General features: G+C 35.0%; 1 protein-coding gene across 10 annotated transcripts in view; it reads right to left on the reverse strand.

Moving 5' to 3' along the window:
* The window catches only part of ESRRG (estrogen related receptor gamma), a 495,287-nt gene that overhangs the window by 55,098 nt on the left and 423,844 nt on the right, over positions 1-16,345 (reverse strand). For all 10 annotated transcript variants that reach the window (XM_039336514.1, XM_039336477.1, XM_039336486.1 and 7 more), the window contains 2 exons: positions 14,210-14,320; positions 4,505-4,666 (listed from right to left, as the gene is read on the reverse strand). In XM_039336514.1, the coding sequence (XP_039192448.1) occupies positions 4,505-4,666; positions 14,210-14,320 (273 nt within the window). The remainder of the gene's footprint in view (positions 1-4,504; positions 4,667-14,209; positions 14,321-16,345) is intronic.

A 16,345-nucleotide genomic window follows, 5' to 3' on the forward strand; every position in this document is an offset into this window, starting at 1 on the left:
GGTCATGTTTCACAGCAACCACTCTTTTCATTTCTTTGATTTATTAATGCAACTAAGCTAATTCGGTTGCTGATAAAGCCTATCAATTCATATATAAATGTTACATTTTTCTGCAGAAGAACAGAAAGGCTTATTGTACATGCAAGTTACAGAAGCACGAAACTATTAATGGAATTTATGGCACAGGCACATATTTAATAAGATCAAATAAACTAGAAACAATCATTCAAAATTTTCAGTTGCAAACTTGAAAAGTAGATCAAATTTTTATGGGATACAGATATTTCGTCTAAGTTCAAATTTTTAAAATCAAAATCCTTTAGATACAAATGATACCCTATTAAATACCTTTAGCTCCAGTCTTATATCTTCCTATCTATGAATGTTCTATTGAACTTTATGTATAGAGTGGAATAGGTTAATTTTTATCATAAAAATTAATAATGTTATCTCAATATATATACTAGCATTTGTGGCATACACATATTAGGTACACATAAGAACATATATGTATACTTTTTGCTATGTTGTAAAACACCCTTACTTAAAAAGCAATGTGCAAATTTCTAAATAAATGATGAGTGTTTTGTAAAGTATCTGACTGTGAAACATTTTGAAAATTATCTTTCATACAGAAGGCATCCATATATGTGTGTGTGTGTGTGTGTGTAATACACACACAAACATAGTTGAATTATTCTGTTATTTTGTTATTTTAAAAAATCCAGCAGCTTCTCATTATTTTTTAATTTCCATCAAATGGCCATGATAAATCAGCCTGTGGATTACTGTGAACTGTCTCCTGTTTAAATATTCCTCAATAGCTCAAAACTATTTCTGATTCCCAATCTCTAATTGAGAATGTCTAAACCAGCCAACAGATCACTGCTAACTAGCTATGCTGTGGTTCTCTGCTGTTTTTCAGTTACTTTCTTCTATCCTATAAACAAATCTCAGCCCTGTATTGTATTCCTAATATAAATCAAATTGATAAATATATTTTGCAATCCCCAAAATGCATTATTGACTGGCCTCTAGGGAGAATGCCTACTTATTGGTAAGACTGACATAGGCATTGTCTAGAGTTGAAACTCAAACTCACCTATTTAACTAGCTTTGACTTAATCTGGGGTGCTTTATTAGCAACCAGTGTAAGACAAAGTAGCTAGTATAATACAGAGTGATGTTTAAATTAGTTTACAATTTGCTTGGGCTCATCTAGACCTACTCTGAACAAAGCCATTCAGAAATGTCAGCTGTGTTCCTAACCACTGTAACAAATTGTTGCCTGAACGCTGCACACCTAATGACTTCAAATTAGCTTCACTGCGATATTGCCTGACAGTTTGTTACGTCTGTTAGTAACATAGCTGGTGTATCATGACCAATAAATTGGTTTCAGTGTGGGCTGGGAAAGGGGCTTCCATCAATTTGATTAAAGAAATTACTGTAGCATTCAAAGCATAAAGACAAACTAGTTTAAGGAGACAGAAATAAGTTAACTGTACCAGAAAAACATTGCTCATGATTCAAAAGCTCGTTTATAAGCCATTGGTGATGCAAACTCTGAACAACTAAATTTCTACAGTGAAGAAAACATGGAGCAGCTCAGAGCTGTTTCCATCCCATCAAATTATGTTTTAGATGTATATTAATAATTGTTTAGCCTTTGGTTTCAGAAAACAATTAAAATAATTGAGAATTCTATTTTATATTGTTTACATTTCAGTGGCAAGGGGCCGTTATCTAGATCAGCATTTAGGTGGCCCTAAAGAGAAAACAAACAAATAAATGAAAAAAGCATCACAAGCGAAGCTACATGCAAAGTCTCAGTTATGTACTGAAATTCTGAGGATAAATGCAATTATCTTAAATGAGTGAGAACTATTTACATATACAGACCAGTTTCTATTAAAGAATCACAGAATAGAGCATGCATTTTTCCCAGAAGAAATTTGTCATCCATGAGATACCCTTGATCAGAGAGGATGAGATGGACATCCTATACTAAACCTCTAGTCACAGTAGGCCATGCAACGTGGAAAGCCATATAACTAGGTCATGTTGATAACAAAAGCATGTCATGCTATGATATGACAATGTAGATAACGTTCTCTACATGTTTTGCCCCCAGAAATCAAATCAAAATTATCAAGTAGATTAATTTTAAATCATATCCAGTTTGTAAGAGACTTTTTTATTCCAGACAAGAGGTGTGTTTTTGAATAGGAAAGAGGAAGGATTTGTCTTTTGTTTTGCTTTTGCAAATATTTATAACACTTAGAAGTTCTTCTCCCCCCCCCCCCAATTTACAGCTATGCTATCCCAAATAGTGTTTTTATTCTCTGGAGTAGATTGGAATGAAGTGGGGAATGTATTTGGAAAATAAAATAAAAAGACATCAATAGATGTAGTAATAAAAAATAAAAATTAATTTGTACTAGTTGTACTAGAGTCACTTCATATCCTCAATAGACAACAAAAATGATAGTAATAAAATCCCAATAAAATTAAGTAACATAATCCTTAACAAATCTATTTTATTCTATTTAAATTCATCTCATTCTTTCTGAAACAAAATGCTTGACAAATAGACCAAAGAAATATTACAACTTCCAATTAAAATATAGAATTCTGGTCCACAAATAAATAGCTAATAAAAAGATATGAACAATCAGGGATTTTGCACATGAAAAGATATAACAAAGTATTGCAAACATTATAGAAGCAGCAATACAGGAATTTTGATTACACCTTTGCACAAGGTCAAAATCTTTGTAAGTAAAGATACAGTTAAAATCTATCAGTAAAACAGACCATGCCCAATAAATTAAACCTGACATTAACAGTCAGTCCTGCTTATCTCCCAAAGGCCTACCTGATTTTTAAATTAAATTAATTTTATTTTATTGCCTGCTTGCAGAAGGATAACAGAGTGGGAACTCAACTATGCTGCCTTGGCAGTTAGCTGCAAAATCTGATAGCAACCATCATTCCCTTTCCATGTAACTCTAGGGGTGGTAGAATAAGAAAAAGGTCTCTTCTATGGACCCAAAAATCTCAAACAACCTTATCATGGATACCACAACTTTTGTATAGGAGTGCTTCTGAATTATAGGTGAATTGTGATCCCTCCATGGACCAAGGGAACTCCATGCTCCTGGCAACAAACTCAGTAAAAAGACTCTCTTTGGTTGGCTCCAAGCACCCTTCAAAATCAAACTCGCCAACAGTGCCCTCTGCTGCTTTGCCTCGGGCTGCAAGAAGCCTTGAACCAGCTCTGAGTAGGAAGATGATTGCTCTGAAAGTGGGCTAGATATCACATAAAGTTTGAAAAAAAAGTCAAAACTGCTTCACTATAGAGTTTATTATAAAATTAAGCTTGTTATTTTCTTTAAAAAAAAATCTGAAGATATGGAAGTGGAATGCTATAGCTATTTTAGGGCACTGAGTGAAATGCACAAATTCAGCCTTTCATCTAGTTGAGGCATGAATAGGTATTTCTTTTTTTGTCTTCTCACCTCCTGAATTTGAGATCTTTGGAAAAAAAAAAAAATGACAGCTCTGCAAACTGTCCGGTCTATTAATTCACTAAGCAGTTAAGGGAATGGAGAACTATTATATCCATGCAGGCATCTCAATTCTCTAGGGGAAAAAAGATGTCCCAAATCAAATCTGAAGTATCAGTGTGTTTCTGTGTGTGTTTGTGTGTGGAGGGAGTCTATTTCCATTAGACCCCATCCACAATTCCAGTGGAGGCAGCTAATGGAAAGAGGTGAATCTTTCTTGCATATGCTCATTGTGCATATCTTTAACATGTTCTTGAATGTTCAAGTGACAAAAAAAAACCCATTGTGGGAGTTAAACAGATCCCTTCCTATTTTGTTCAAAATTAAATAACAATATTTTCAATTCCTTTCTTCTTTATATCCCAACAGAAGTATCAACAATATGTTGTACCAATGTGTGAGCAAGACAGTTGTAACTTGTTCTACTCTCTTGCAAGTGGTGGAAATAACATGGTGGGATAAGCTGGAGGAAACCATGTCCACTTTAATACTTCAACATTCAAGTGCTCTTTTATTAGATGCTCCTTAAAAACATACCATAAGTTGGCCAGATACCCCTAGATTCCTAACAAAATAATACATAGATTTTACAGGGAGGCTATAACAGTACAAAGAAACCCACATACAGAAAAAAGTCAAATGGGCTTTCTTATTGAATGTATTGAGAGCTATCCAGGCAGAGGAATTTATCTTTGGAAGTAGAGATCAGTGGGAAAACGTAGATAGCAGGCTAGACCAAGTGTAATGGGACACAAGGGCTAGGGATATGGAATATGTTAGCCTATCTTTGAAGACATATTTACAGTTGTTGTAATAATTATTAAAATATTATGCAAGCCATGTTTCAGCCACACTGAAATAGCAAAAGCATACACTGAAAAATAATGCCATAAAAACGATGAAAATAGCATTTGAGTAAGATACATAGCATGTACCTGGAATATGCTTAGCCCATCCAATAATGACCACCAGCTCTCTGTCTGCCAAATCACAAAGTGTGGTGAGAGCCTTGATGTCACTGTCAGGCACAGTGGGATCAGGCATGGCATAGATCTTCTCTGGTTCAGCCACCAGCAAATGGGAGACAATCTTGTTATCTGTAAAAACAGATCAAAGATAGATTACTTTACTTCTGTAACAACCCAAACTGCTACTATAACAAAGTGGGAATTTACACCCTCCCTTACATAAAAAGATTTGGGTACTTTGGTAGATCACAAGTTGAATAAGAGCCAACAACATAATGAAGCTGCAGCAAAAGTAAATCCAGTCTAAAGAGTGGGATTATGAAGATGGAATTGTTACAAATCTACGGATGAAACAAATAAATTGGGGCTTATGCAATATGTAGTCCCTCCATCCTCCTACTCAAATGTATCCATCACTGCCCATCAGTAAGAGAGAAAAGTTGCTAGTCAACTTAAAGCACAACTGTAAGAAATTTATGATGATTGGATTAAAAAAAAATCAGAGTTTTTAACTGGAAGCTAATCGAAGAATATTCTAAGAACATTTTGATCTAGGAAATGCTGCCACCAAATTAATAACATTCAAGAGAATATAGTCTATTTGGAACCTTTGAAATTATAGGCTTTTCCACATGGGAAAATAGTGATAAGGATAAATTAAATACAAATGAAAAAGTTAAACTCTTTAATTTCTAATAACTGCCTCCAATTAGCATTTTCCATCACTAAAACTAGGTTTTATCCAATGTGAAGAATTCTATTTGCAATATTTTACAGCCCCTATTCTTTTTCTCAGCTCCATTTTTAATGAACATCTTTTGCTTTGAAAATATCAGAAGACCAGAAAAGACCAGAAGAAAATCTACATGTAGTTGTAGAACTACATGATTCGTGGTAATTATAATATTATGAACAGAGGACATTATTCTCACATAACAGGAGCTAAAATTAAGGATATACCAAATGGACACCATTACAAAGTGAAAACAAATTGAATTTAATAAGTACAGATCTATATTTACTAATTATACCAGTATTAATCTCATTGTATTTTTTACAATCCATTTTAGTCAAGAGCAGGTATTTCAAGGTCTTATATAGTCATCATGCCACATATGTATCCAACATTTTATGCTTTTTGGAGTGAGATTCATGTATCATTTATACCATCTGTAGATTTGGGTCAGAACATTATGGAGGAAATGCTCTATCCTAAGGAAGGGAGAAAACATTTACTTCAGTTCATCAGTGCTTTCTTCTTTACAGTTGAAAAGTTCACAAACACTCTTTATCAAATATCCTGGTTATTATGACTTGTTTTATCTTAAATTGTTATGATCAGATCAGTATGATTTTACTTCTTTTACTATGGCTAAGTATCATTCTATAGTTTGTACAGTGTGGTGTAGTGTCTCTTCTAATCCTTCTTTGTTCTAATTAATTGTGATTTTCTTGTTTTATTTGCTGGTCTATGACTGAATAAAAAATGATTGATTGATTGGCTGAACATTACAAACACTCCAGGGACAACATTATAAAACTAGCTAAAATAGGAAAAAGAATGTTAAGGGACAATATAAGATCCAAAATTGGTTTGAATATGAGTATGCAATATCAAAAGATGAACCCTTTTCAAATTGTACCCACCTCTTGGTGATTTCATAGATACATCCATGTAAATTTTTTTTGACAATAACACAGAACTAGTGTAGAATTTTAGGGTAGAATTCTAAAATTTCTTGGTTCTCTCTTATCCAAGTAGTAACCAGGTCCAATTTTGCTTAACTTTTCATGAGGGCCTGTTGAAATCATTGATCTAAGATATCTGCTCTAATATCTAGAATTAGGAAGGTAGCACTTTAAGGCTGGATCTTCACACCTGCAATAATTAAAGGGTACTGATAAAAGTTTTTATTTGCCTGAGTAGTTTAATATATACTAGAAGTAGATTTAGAATTATTATAGAGTTCTTTGATCTAGTGAGGTTTGCTGCGGTGCACAGTAGGTAGCTCCTTTCTGGAAGCAAAATGTCTTTGGCAAGTACTGGATTTTTTTTTTAAAAAAAGCATAAAACAAATGAGAATAAAACATATGTATGTTGTTGGAGTTATTTTTAGGAAGATTTTGTATTGTGTATATTTAGTTATTTTTTACATTGGCTAACAGATGCATGTGCGCCGTGGATTCCAGGTGGCTTTCAATTATAACACAAAAACACATATAAAACTGGAATAAAACATTCTGACATATACTAGGTAACTGGTAACCTCTAACATAGCAGTCTGCTTTGTACTGACCAGTCCCAATGATCAGTCAAGCCACCATTTTGGTCATCCTATGGGATGATCAGTGTTGGGAAACAAAACAAGGAGAATGTGGTCTTTCTCTCAACAGCTTTTAATACCAACAACCATAGTATTCATTTGGATAGGCTGTCTAAGTTTAGATGTGGGAGCACTGTAGTCTGTTGGTTCCACTCCTACTTCTATAGCTTTTTGGCTTCAGTGTGCTTTGGATTATTTCATTATTTTTTTAAGTTTGGTTGGATTTATTTTGGTTTTGTTTTTTTGTATTTTGTTTGTCTGGTTTCTTGCATTGTTATTTTCTTTTAATATATAGTAAATTAAAGCCAGTTTCAGAAGATGATGCCAAGGGATTACTTTTTGTGAAATCCCTCAGTGGTTCAATTCCTGCTTTACTCTATTCTACTTTTGTACTTTATTTTTTCACCACATTCTCTATCCTCATTAGTTCCCTTAGCCATTCAAACCAGTATCTAAACTCTCCAATGATGTTACTAGATAGATAGACTACTGGCCTATTTACTACTAAGACCAGAAGCCATCTCCTACAACTAGGCATTCCTACCATCAGGCCATCTTTCACCTGTCCCTCACCTCAGGTCTCTCATTCCTGAGAATAGGGATAACCTCTTCCCAATTTTGTCTCTAGAACCTCTTTCCCAAGTTTCCTTATTCTAGGAGGTACAGGCAGAGGAGTATTTCACCCAATTCCATGCTTGTTTTCACTTGCCTCTCTAACTTCTGCCATCCTGAACTGGAGCTCCTTCCATCCATGTAATTCCAGAAGTAGTCACCTCTTTCCTGGTGACTCAATGCAGAAGACAAGTCTCATACTCTGCATAGGTCCCATACCTCAATATCTAAGAGAAACAGCCACAGTTTCTCCCAATAATTCATTTCTTTACTCTTATAATAGGTACTTCCTGAGCTCTTCTTTTTCATTACCGCCATTTCCTTTATATCTTCCTATGTCAGGACAACCTACCAATTCTATCCTTTCATTTATTTTTCCTTCTCCTAATCATGTTCTCTGAAAAGTTCCAGATGTGGTTTCCCATTCTCTCCTCTTGAACATTTTCAATTCTACACTCTACACTGCCACTTCCTCATCATTCCTTCTTTTCCATGGTTTTTAACCTCTTTTTTTACCTTCAACTGAAGCTCCACTTCAATTCTCCCATCAGATTGCCTGCCACATTTCCAGTTTTAACAACTGCCACATGCCCATCCCCAGATGCTGTTTTCTCTGCATAACCTGGCTCCAATCTCCTTTGTCTCATAATATTTCATGGTCATTGGGCCCATTCAACCAGTCCACCCCATTCATTCAGCACCTCCCATATTTGATCAGGAAAAGGTAATGGAAGTTGTTATAATTATAATATTTCAGAAACTCATGGCTAATAATGTGATCAGCTAATTTCAAAATTCTTTACATTTGTGTATAATTCGTTTGCAACTAGGTGTTTTGGGGGGGAAAAACAAATGGGAAATTCTTGATGGTACTAACATTCATATGCCAGAAGTCCATATTTTAAACTATGGAATTTGTGAAAATTATTGTAAAATCTAATAATGGCTACCAATTCTGATACTTTCTGAAAGCAAAATTTAAAAATTAATAAAGGTTAGGTTTATCTGTGGGTATTAAAATATACCTTTGAGGGCTGTCTACCTTGGAAACAGTCTGAATCACCAGTTATAAATCTAAAATATCTGTTGCTATCTAGCTAGTGGAAGAAGGCTGATGTCTTATTTCTGATCTTCCTGGATGAATTTCATTAACCAGGGCTGTTCTTCTGTTCTTACAAAAATCTGAACAAAACCATCATAGTACAACTCATAAGATTCAGATCTTTTCAGACAGTAACTGTGAGAGGGACCTTGGAGTCCTAGTGGATGATCACTTAACCATGAACCAACAGTATGCAGCAGCAGCCAAAAAAGCTAATACAATCCTGGGTTGTATAAACAGAGGCATAGAATCAAGATCACACAATGTATTAGTACTGCTTTATAAAACCCTAGTAAGACCACACCTGGAATACTGCAGCCAATATAAAACCCTAGTAAGACCACACCTGGAATACTGCAGCCAATTTTGGTCACCATATCACAAAAAAGATGTTTAGAGTTTCGAAAAAATTCAGAGAAGAACAACTAAGATGATCAAAGGCCTGGAGACTAAATTATACATAGAATGGCTGCAGGAATTGGGTTTGGCTAATCTAAAAAGAAGAAGAAATAAGGGAGACATGATAGCCGTATTCCAGTATTTGAGGGGCTGCCACAAAGAAGAGAGGGTCACATTATTCACCAAAGCACCAGAGGGCACGACAAGAAACAATGGTTGGAAACTGATCAAAGAGAGAAGCAACCTGGAATTAAGGAGAAACTTCCTGACAGTGAGGACAATTAATCAGTGGAATAGCTTGCCCCCAGAAATTGTGGATGCTCCATCACTGGAGATTTTTAAGAAGAGGCTAGACAGTCACTTGTCTGAGATGGTATAGATTCTCCTGCTTGAGCAGGGGCTGGACTAGAAGACCTCCAAGGTCCCTTCCAGCTCTATTCTATTCTAGAATAAAGTTAAATGTAGGAAAAGCTGTGAACAGCTATTGCTACCTAGTGTGCAGATAGCTGAACAAAATGAACCAATGGAATACAGCTGCACCAATCCTAGAAAAAAATAAAATAAAAATGTATACACTAACTTTAGAAGATCATAAGACTAGACTGAATATTCTATATATTATTCACAGGAAATAGCTTACATTCTTCCTACATGATGCAAATGATTTTATTTCTAACAAAATGAAATTCAATGTAGAGAAAAGTAAGATTTTACATTTAGGCAAGAAAAACCAAATGCAGAGTTATAGAACAGGTTGCTCAATAGTAGTAACTGTGAGAGGGATCTTTGACTCCTAGTGGACAGTCACATAAATATGAGCCAGCAGCGTGCTGCAGCTACCACAAAAGTCAATGCAGTAGAAAGCTGCATTAACAGAGGTATTCAAGATCATGTGAAGTTTTAGTACCACTTTATAATGCTTGGTAAGACCACATTGAAATATTGTATCCAGTCACTATAAAAAAAAAATGTTGAGACTCTAGAAAGAATGCTGAAAAGAGCAACAAAAATGATTAGGGGATTGGAGGATAAAACATATGAAGAACAGTTGCAGAAATTGAGTATGTGTCAAGCTTGAAGTGCACGTATGATGTCAGCACCATTATGCTTCTCAGCTTGCCAATGCACTATGGGGGAAATGGAATGCAAAATCCAGACAACAAGAAGTCAGCCCATGTGAACCAAGGATGTTTCAGCAGGTGTTTGCAAACCCACAATATTTTAACACTTGATTGGACCATGTGACCTGCACTAATGGGAAGGAGAATTCTATACTTCAATTATAGTGGTTTGCATAGGAAATAACCAGATATGATTTTGCTTTCATCTGTGCCGAAATGATGTACTCAATAAAGTTTTGCATTAAGAGATTGGATCGTCTGCTTGCTTAGTTGGGTTCATTAGTCAGAACCTTGACAGTATGTCTAGCTTAATGAAAAGAAGGACTAGGGGTGATTTGGTAGAAATCATCCAATATTTAAGGGGCTGACACAAAGAAGAGAGGGTAACTCTATTCTCCAAAGCATCTAAAGGCAGGACAAGAAGCAATGGATGGAAACTAATCAAGGAGAGAAGCAACCTAGAACTAAGGAGAAATTTACTGACAGTTAGATCAATTAATAGTGGAACAACTTGCCTCCAGAGGCTGTGAGTACTTCAACACTAAACGTTTTTAAGAAGAGATTGGACAGTCATCTGGGTTTTCTGTTTAGCAGGGGGTTGGACTAAAAGATTACCAAGGTCCCTTCCAACTTTGTTATTCTGTTATTCATATCTTGTAATATTTGATTTTAAAAGGAACACTGCAGTTTCTGGAAAATGTTCTCACAATAATATTTTATAAAGATAAATGTTATACTTTTCAGCTTAAAGAGGGAAAAGGGAGAGTGTATAATTTCATGAATAGATAATACATTTAAGATCCCTAGGAAAAAAAGTCATTGAAATACATAAATTCATGTATGCACAATACTGGTTGAGCGAACATGCACATGAGCTCTAATCTCCTGCTTGATCAAGTTGAGAAAACCTGGAGGAAAATAAACTATAATTTCTCACACACTTTGAATTCTACTCTTTGAAATTTGAAAGTTTATAACAAGTATATTTAAATATGTAACCACTATAATAAATTCCATGTATTAAAAACATTCACAACTTGGTGAAAACAAGATGCAATTGCTGGTTATGTTCAGCATTTCATGCTAACTATGACCATCTTTCCATTTTTATCAATTAGAATCAATTTAACCAAGCAGTAAAGCTTAACTATATATAGAAATTGCAGCTCAGTTTTTTTTTCCAAAAAAGTAACAAAGCTCATTCGAAAAAGGTTTTTTTAAATGCTCCATTGTGTAATTTATTCTGGAGTTCTGATCTATTTGTCTCCAGCTTTTTACAAATGTGAATGTCAGAAAGGTGAGGTATGTCAGTCCTTCATAAAACAAACGCAAAAGCCAATTGCAAGGCATTGCATCAAGCATGCTTTATTATTATTAATAAGGGCTTCTTTGAAATGACAAGAGGAACACTAAGCCTGTAATGCATCACTTGTGAATACTGTTGATGTGGGGGAGGTAATGGGAAAAGGGCTGTGTTAAAACTAAGGGTATATTCTGCCTAAGGCATATCCTATACTCACATTTACAGAACAGACAATTAAAAACTGGTTTTAATCATATTATTAAAAAAGCCTAGGAGCTACATTTTCTTATGTCTCAAACTTGCAGGAACTATGGCAACAAAATAAATATTCCACGCCACCCCACCATGTTCCAATGTTCAAAACTGATTAATGATGAATATTTATATCTACAGATGATGAGCATTTCAGCAGTTTTTGAAAACCAATGAAGAGTTTTCCAACATAGTGTTAAATTTTGATTGGGAAAAAATGGTGGCGAGATGGACAGCAAACAAATTTAATAAACAGACAATACATAAAAACATACATACCAATGGAGATATTGTTATTATCGTAATTGATTGGCCTATTATCCAATATTGCTTTTTAACAGTTTGCCCTATCTTCTATTGGTATGATGGCTCAGTGGTTAAGATGCTGGGCTTGTCAGCTGGAAAGCTGGCAGCCCAGGTTCAAGACCTGAGTGCCTTGTAAAAGGGTGAGCTCCTATCCTCACCCCACCTCCTACCATAATAATAATAATAATAATAATAATAATAATAATAATAATAATAAAGTTGGAAGGGACCTTGGAGGTCATCTAGTCCAACCCCCTGCTCAGGCAGGAAATCCTATACCATTTCAGACAAATGGCTGTCATGCAAATGTGAATAGATAAATAGGTATTTCTTTGGTGGGAAGATAACAGCACTCCATGATAGCCACGTGACTGTGCAGAAATACCTCTGGACAGCACTGGCTCAATGGCCTTGAAACGGAGAGGGGTATCTGTAGTCGGCAATGACTAGCATGGTAAAATCCACAGGGACTCCTTTACCCTTATCTACCTATCTTCTATAACAAAATTAGCAAAAAAAAAAAAAAAAAACCTGCCAGAATCCAGAAAATCTCTCTACTTATTTCTTAAAAGCCATTTTACTGTTTCCTTGTTATATTTGCAAAAAAATGATTCCCCAAAAGTTGTACTTCTATTCCATAACAAAGAGGGAGGGGGGAGAGAATCAGGAATCCTTTACAATGTTATGTGAAAAGCTGTAAACTGTAAAATTTTAATGTTAAAATTTTCTAGTTATTTTCTTATATATACACAGTGCTTCTTTATTAATTCAAACTTACCTATAGAGAAGATACCATTTGAAATTAATAGGAGTTGTCAAAAAGCATGGTAGCATTCTTTAGACAGTGCCCGTTCATTGAGTATGCCTTTCTCAGGACTTCTCACTTCTGTATTACACACTTTCAATCTCCTACATTTTCTATCCAGCAGCATTAACCGAAGTCTGTGCTAAATAGGCTTAATTGTGTGTGCATGGGCCGAGCTGTCAGCAGTTCAACTCAATGGCACAAAATAAAATAAATAAAAAGCTGGCAATCTGGGCATCCAGAAAATCTAAACCTCTAATGAAATTAAATACAAGAGTTCATTGAATTTTATTGTATTATCAGAAAGTTTTTATTATAATGCGCAAAATCTGCTTAATGCAACCTTATATTGTATTTACAGAGGGGAAGAACAGCTTATGTGGACTATGGAAGATGCCAGATTGGACAATTGAAAGTATAATCAGCATAATGATTTTTGGAAAGGCAAAATGAAACGATGCCATATGTTCACTTAAGCCTTAATTTTATGTAAAACTGGTTTGTTTTTCCTCTGACATCGCTAAAATGCCCTTTCACTTGCAGTTCAGAACCTATTTATTTGCTTTCCAGATCTCCATATGGCTCATGCGTATTGTGTCCAGCAGAGCCCAGCGCTGGGGAATGCAGGTGAAAAACAATATACTGCTTTTTGTCACAACCAGGTAAGGGCCTTCAGTGCAGCTTTTAAAGCCCTTTTATTACATTTATCTCGAATAGGGCATTTGTACCCCAGTGGTTTATGCCATTACTTAGTGGCAGCCAGCTTGCAAGTAACATATGAAGGAATTCGCATTTATTGCCAATTCATCTTTGGACAGGATATGCAATTGATTTTTATATCATGGAGTGTTATTATATTTTCTTTAGGGAATTAGCATGCATGAATTTGTACAAATGGCAAAATCTTTAATTTTTAGTTTATATCTTGATTTTTAAGTACTATTTGCATGTAAGAAAACTCATACCTGTTTTAACTACATACACAAATACGTAAACCTTACCTTAATGTATTTTGTAGTTGTAGCACATTGCTATTTTATTGAAATACAGGTAGCATTTCAATCTTCTATTGCTATAAATTAATGAGGCTCCTAAGGCATTTTCACTGAGAGGTTGAGCAGTCAAATTCATCTAGTTAGTGAAAACTACAACATTTCATTCTTGTAAAATCTGAGACTAGAAGCTTCAATGAACTAATGATCCTAGCACAACCCATTTTATGTACCAGTGAAAATAAAGATCACCTGGAAGTGTAAAATTTTTATAGCATAAATTGGGCATTATCAAACTCTTAGTCTCAAAGTGTACTTTCTTCAGTTATTCTGAAAAAGGAACAAGGTGATAAAAATGGTAGACAAAATAATTTATTCAAGACAGTATGCTATTTTGTTCCTATGTCTTCATTGATTGATGACATTAAAGGTTACACTGCCTTACTAGGTACTTACATGGCTTTTTAGCTGGCTGGACTAGTTGAGGATTCAGGTATGGACTATTTTCTGCATCTATTCTGCGCTTGTACTTCTGGCGACCACCACGTACTCTGTCTAAGCGCACTCCTAAACATGAAAAAAGAAAAAGAAAAGAAAAAGGGAAAAAGAAAGAAAAAGAAAGATTTAATACTTTGTGCAATTATTTGAAAGCTTTCATAAATAAGCCAAAATTTCAATTTGCTGCCTATTAAACTACAATCCCATTTCCCACTTAAAAAAGCACTAAAAAGTGCTGAATATATTGTAAGCATGGAAAGGTCCTTGATTTTCTGTGTGAAATATTAGGAAAGTGAATCAATTTCCCATTTGAGAAAACTCATCAAGTATAATCCCTTCAGGGCATGTTCCTTATCTGCAAGTTCTAAACCATGGCAGTGTTTGGGTGTTTTTATTCTGCAGATAGTTATGCTTGTTCTTTAATCTTCCCACCATGAAAAGAAGCATAGGAAAATGGGGACAATTCTAATGGTGGTATCTGTTTTGGTGTCTCATAATGGTTGTGATAAGAACAAAACTGTGGCAACTTGGCTCTGAAAGTCTTGGAAATGTTGGAAGACTGAGGACAATGTCTTTGGTCAAGTACCTTCTTAGAATGGGCCACATTGCAATTCCCTAATATAGAGCATTTCAAACAGCAATGAAACAATAGTTAAAATAGTCTAAGAAACTGTACTTCCAGAAGCCTGGATAAATGAGAACATCTTCAATGCCAGATATCTGTTTCTTGGAACAAAGCAACAGAAATATAAGCAGTGGAAAAAGTCTTCTGCTTCAGTTGCTGCTCACATCTCCTCAGATACTGGACAGCCAAAGAAGAGTTTCTATCAATGACCCCAAGTCATGGGAAGATACATTGTGGGAATGTGTTTCTTTCAGGTACCATGGATCTGAGCAACACAGAGTTTGAATTATCCTTGGAAACTGAAACTGGAAATTGGTTAATTTTAGTTCAGCTGTATTATTTCAACACTGACATTATAATAGTCAAACTCTGCAATAGTTTTCAAATAGATCTCCATTGTAATAAGCTTTCTTTAGTGTTACCAGGATATAAATTGTAAATCTACAGTATCCAGAAGAAACTATACCAAGTCTCATGATGCTTTAATACAATGGTTCTCAACCTGTGGGTCGGGACCCCATTTGGGGTCGAACGACCATTTCACTGGGGTCACCAAACAAGGCTGTCTGCCATTTTTCCCCCTTTTCTTTGACCACGCCCCTGGCACCTGGTGATGTATAAGTGGTTGGGGGTCACCACAACATGGGGAAATGTATTATGGGGTCGCGGCATTAGAAAGGTTGAGAACCACTGCTTTAATACAAACTACAATATCTAGGCCTTCAGTGGTAAAGTGAAAGTATTTCAACCATGACTGTTTTTCCCCTTCAGAGAAAGAACAAAGTCTTCCTAAAAGAGCATAATCATACCAAATGTGTATGTATGTGTGAATGTATGTGTGCATGCGCATGAGTTTTGTCATGTTTGCTATTTCTCTCACAGTTGAATAAATCAAGAATTAAAAAGATTAATAAAACACTCTACAGCTCTTTCTGTAGATATAGTAAGTGTTCTATAGAAAGAGTTATAGCATCATATATGCTGATGTCAAGGAAAAGTAGTGGTGATGATACTCAAATGACATATACTAAGCATAATTCAAAACAGGCATTGATTCTTTTGTAGCATTTTTAAGAAATAAGATAAAGAAGAAATAAGTCAGGGCAAAGTTGTCAGAAGCTTCTGCCAACAGCAGTGAATACCAGAATGAAGTTCAAATCTAATTCACAATTGACTCAATTTAGAAGAAACAAATTTTCTGTTTGTATGTCAGAAATAGTACAGAATAAAAATGTTTTAAAATTATATACAATACTTTGGAATAGCATTTCTTGGAGCACAGGAGTGATAGTTTTCATAGTGTAAAATTGCATTCCACACATATGGCAAGTGTTATGAAACTGAATTTCAAGGGTAAAATTTAGATAAGATTAGCAGAGGCAATAAACAAACAAATATGACCCAAAGGATTAATATTTAAAACAGATAAAAGAAGAAGCATTAGAGCGATCTTTCATTAGAAAAATTGT

Source organism: Crotalus tigris, unplaced genomic scaffold (assembly GCF_016545835.1).
Source record: "Crotalus tigris isolate CLP2741 ecotype Arizona unplaced genomic scaffold, ASM1654583v1 scf7180000017546.9332058, whole genome shotgun sequence".
Taxonomy (NCBI): Eukaryota; Metazoa; Chordata; class Lepidosauria; order Squamata; family Viperidae; genus Crotalus; species Crotalus tigris.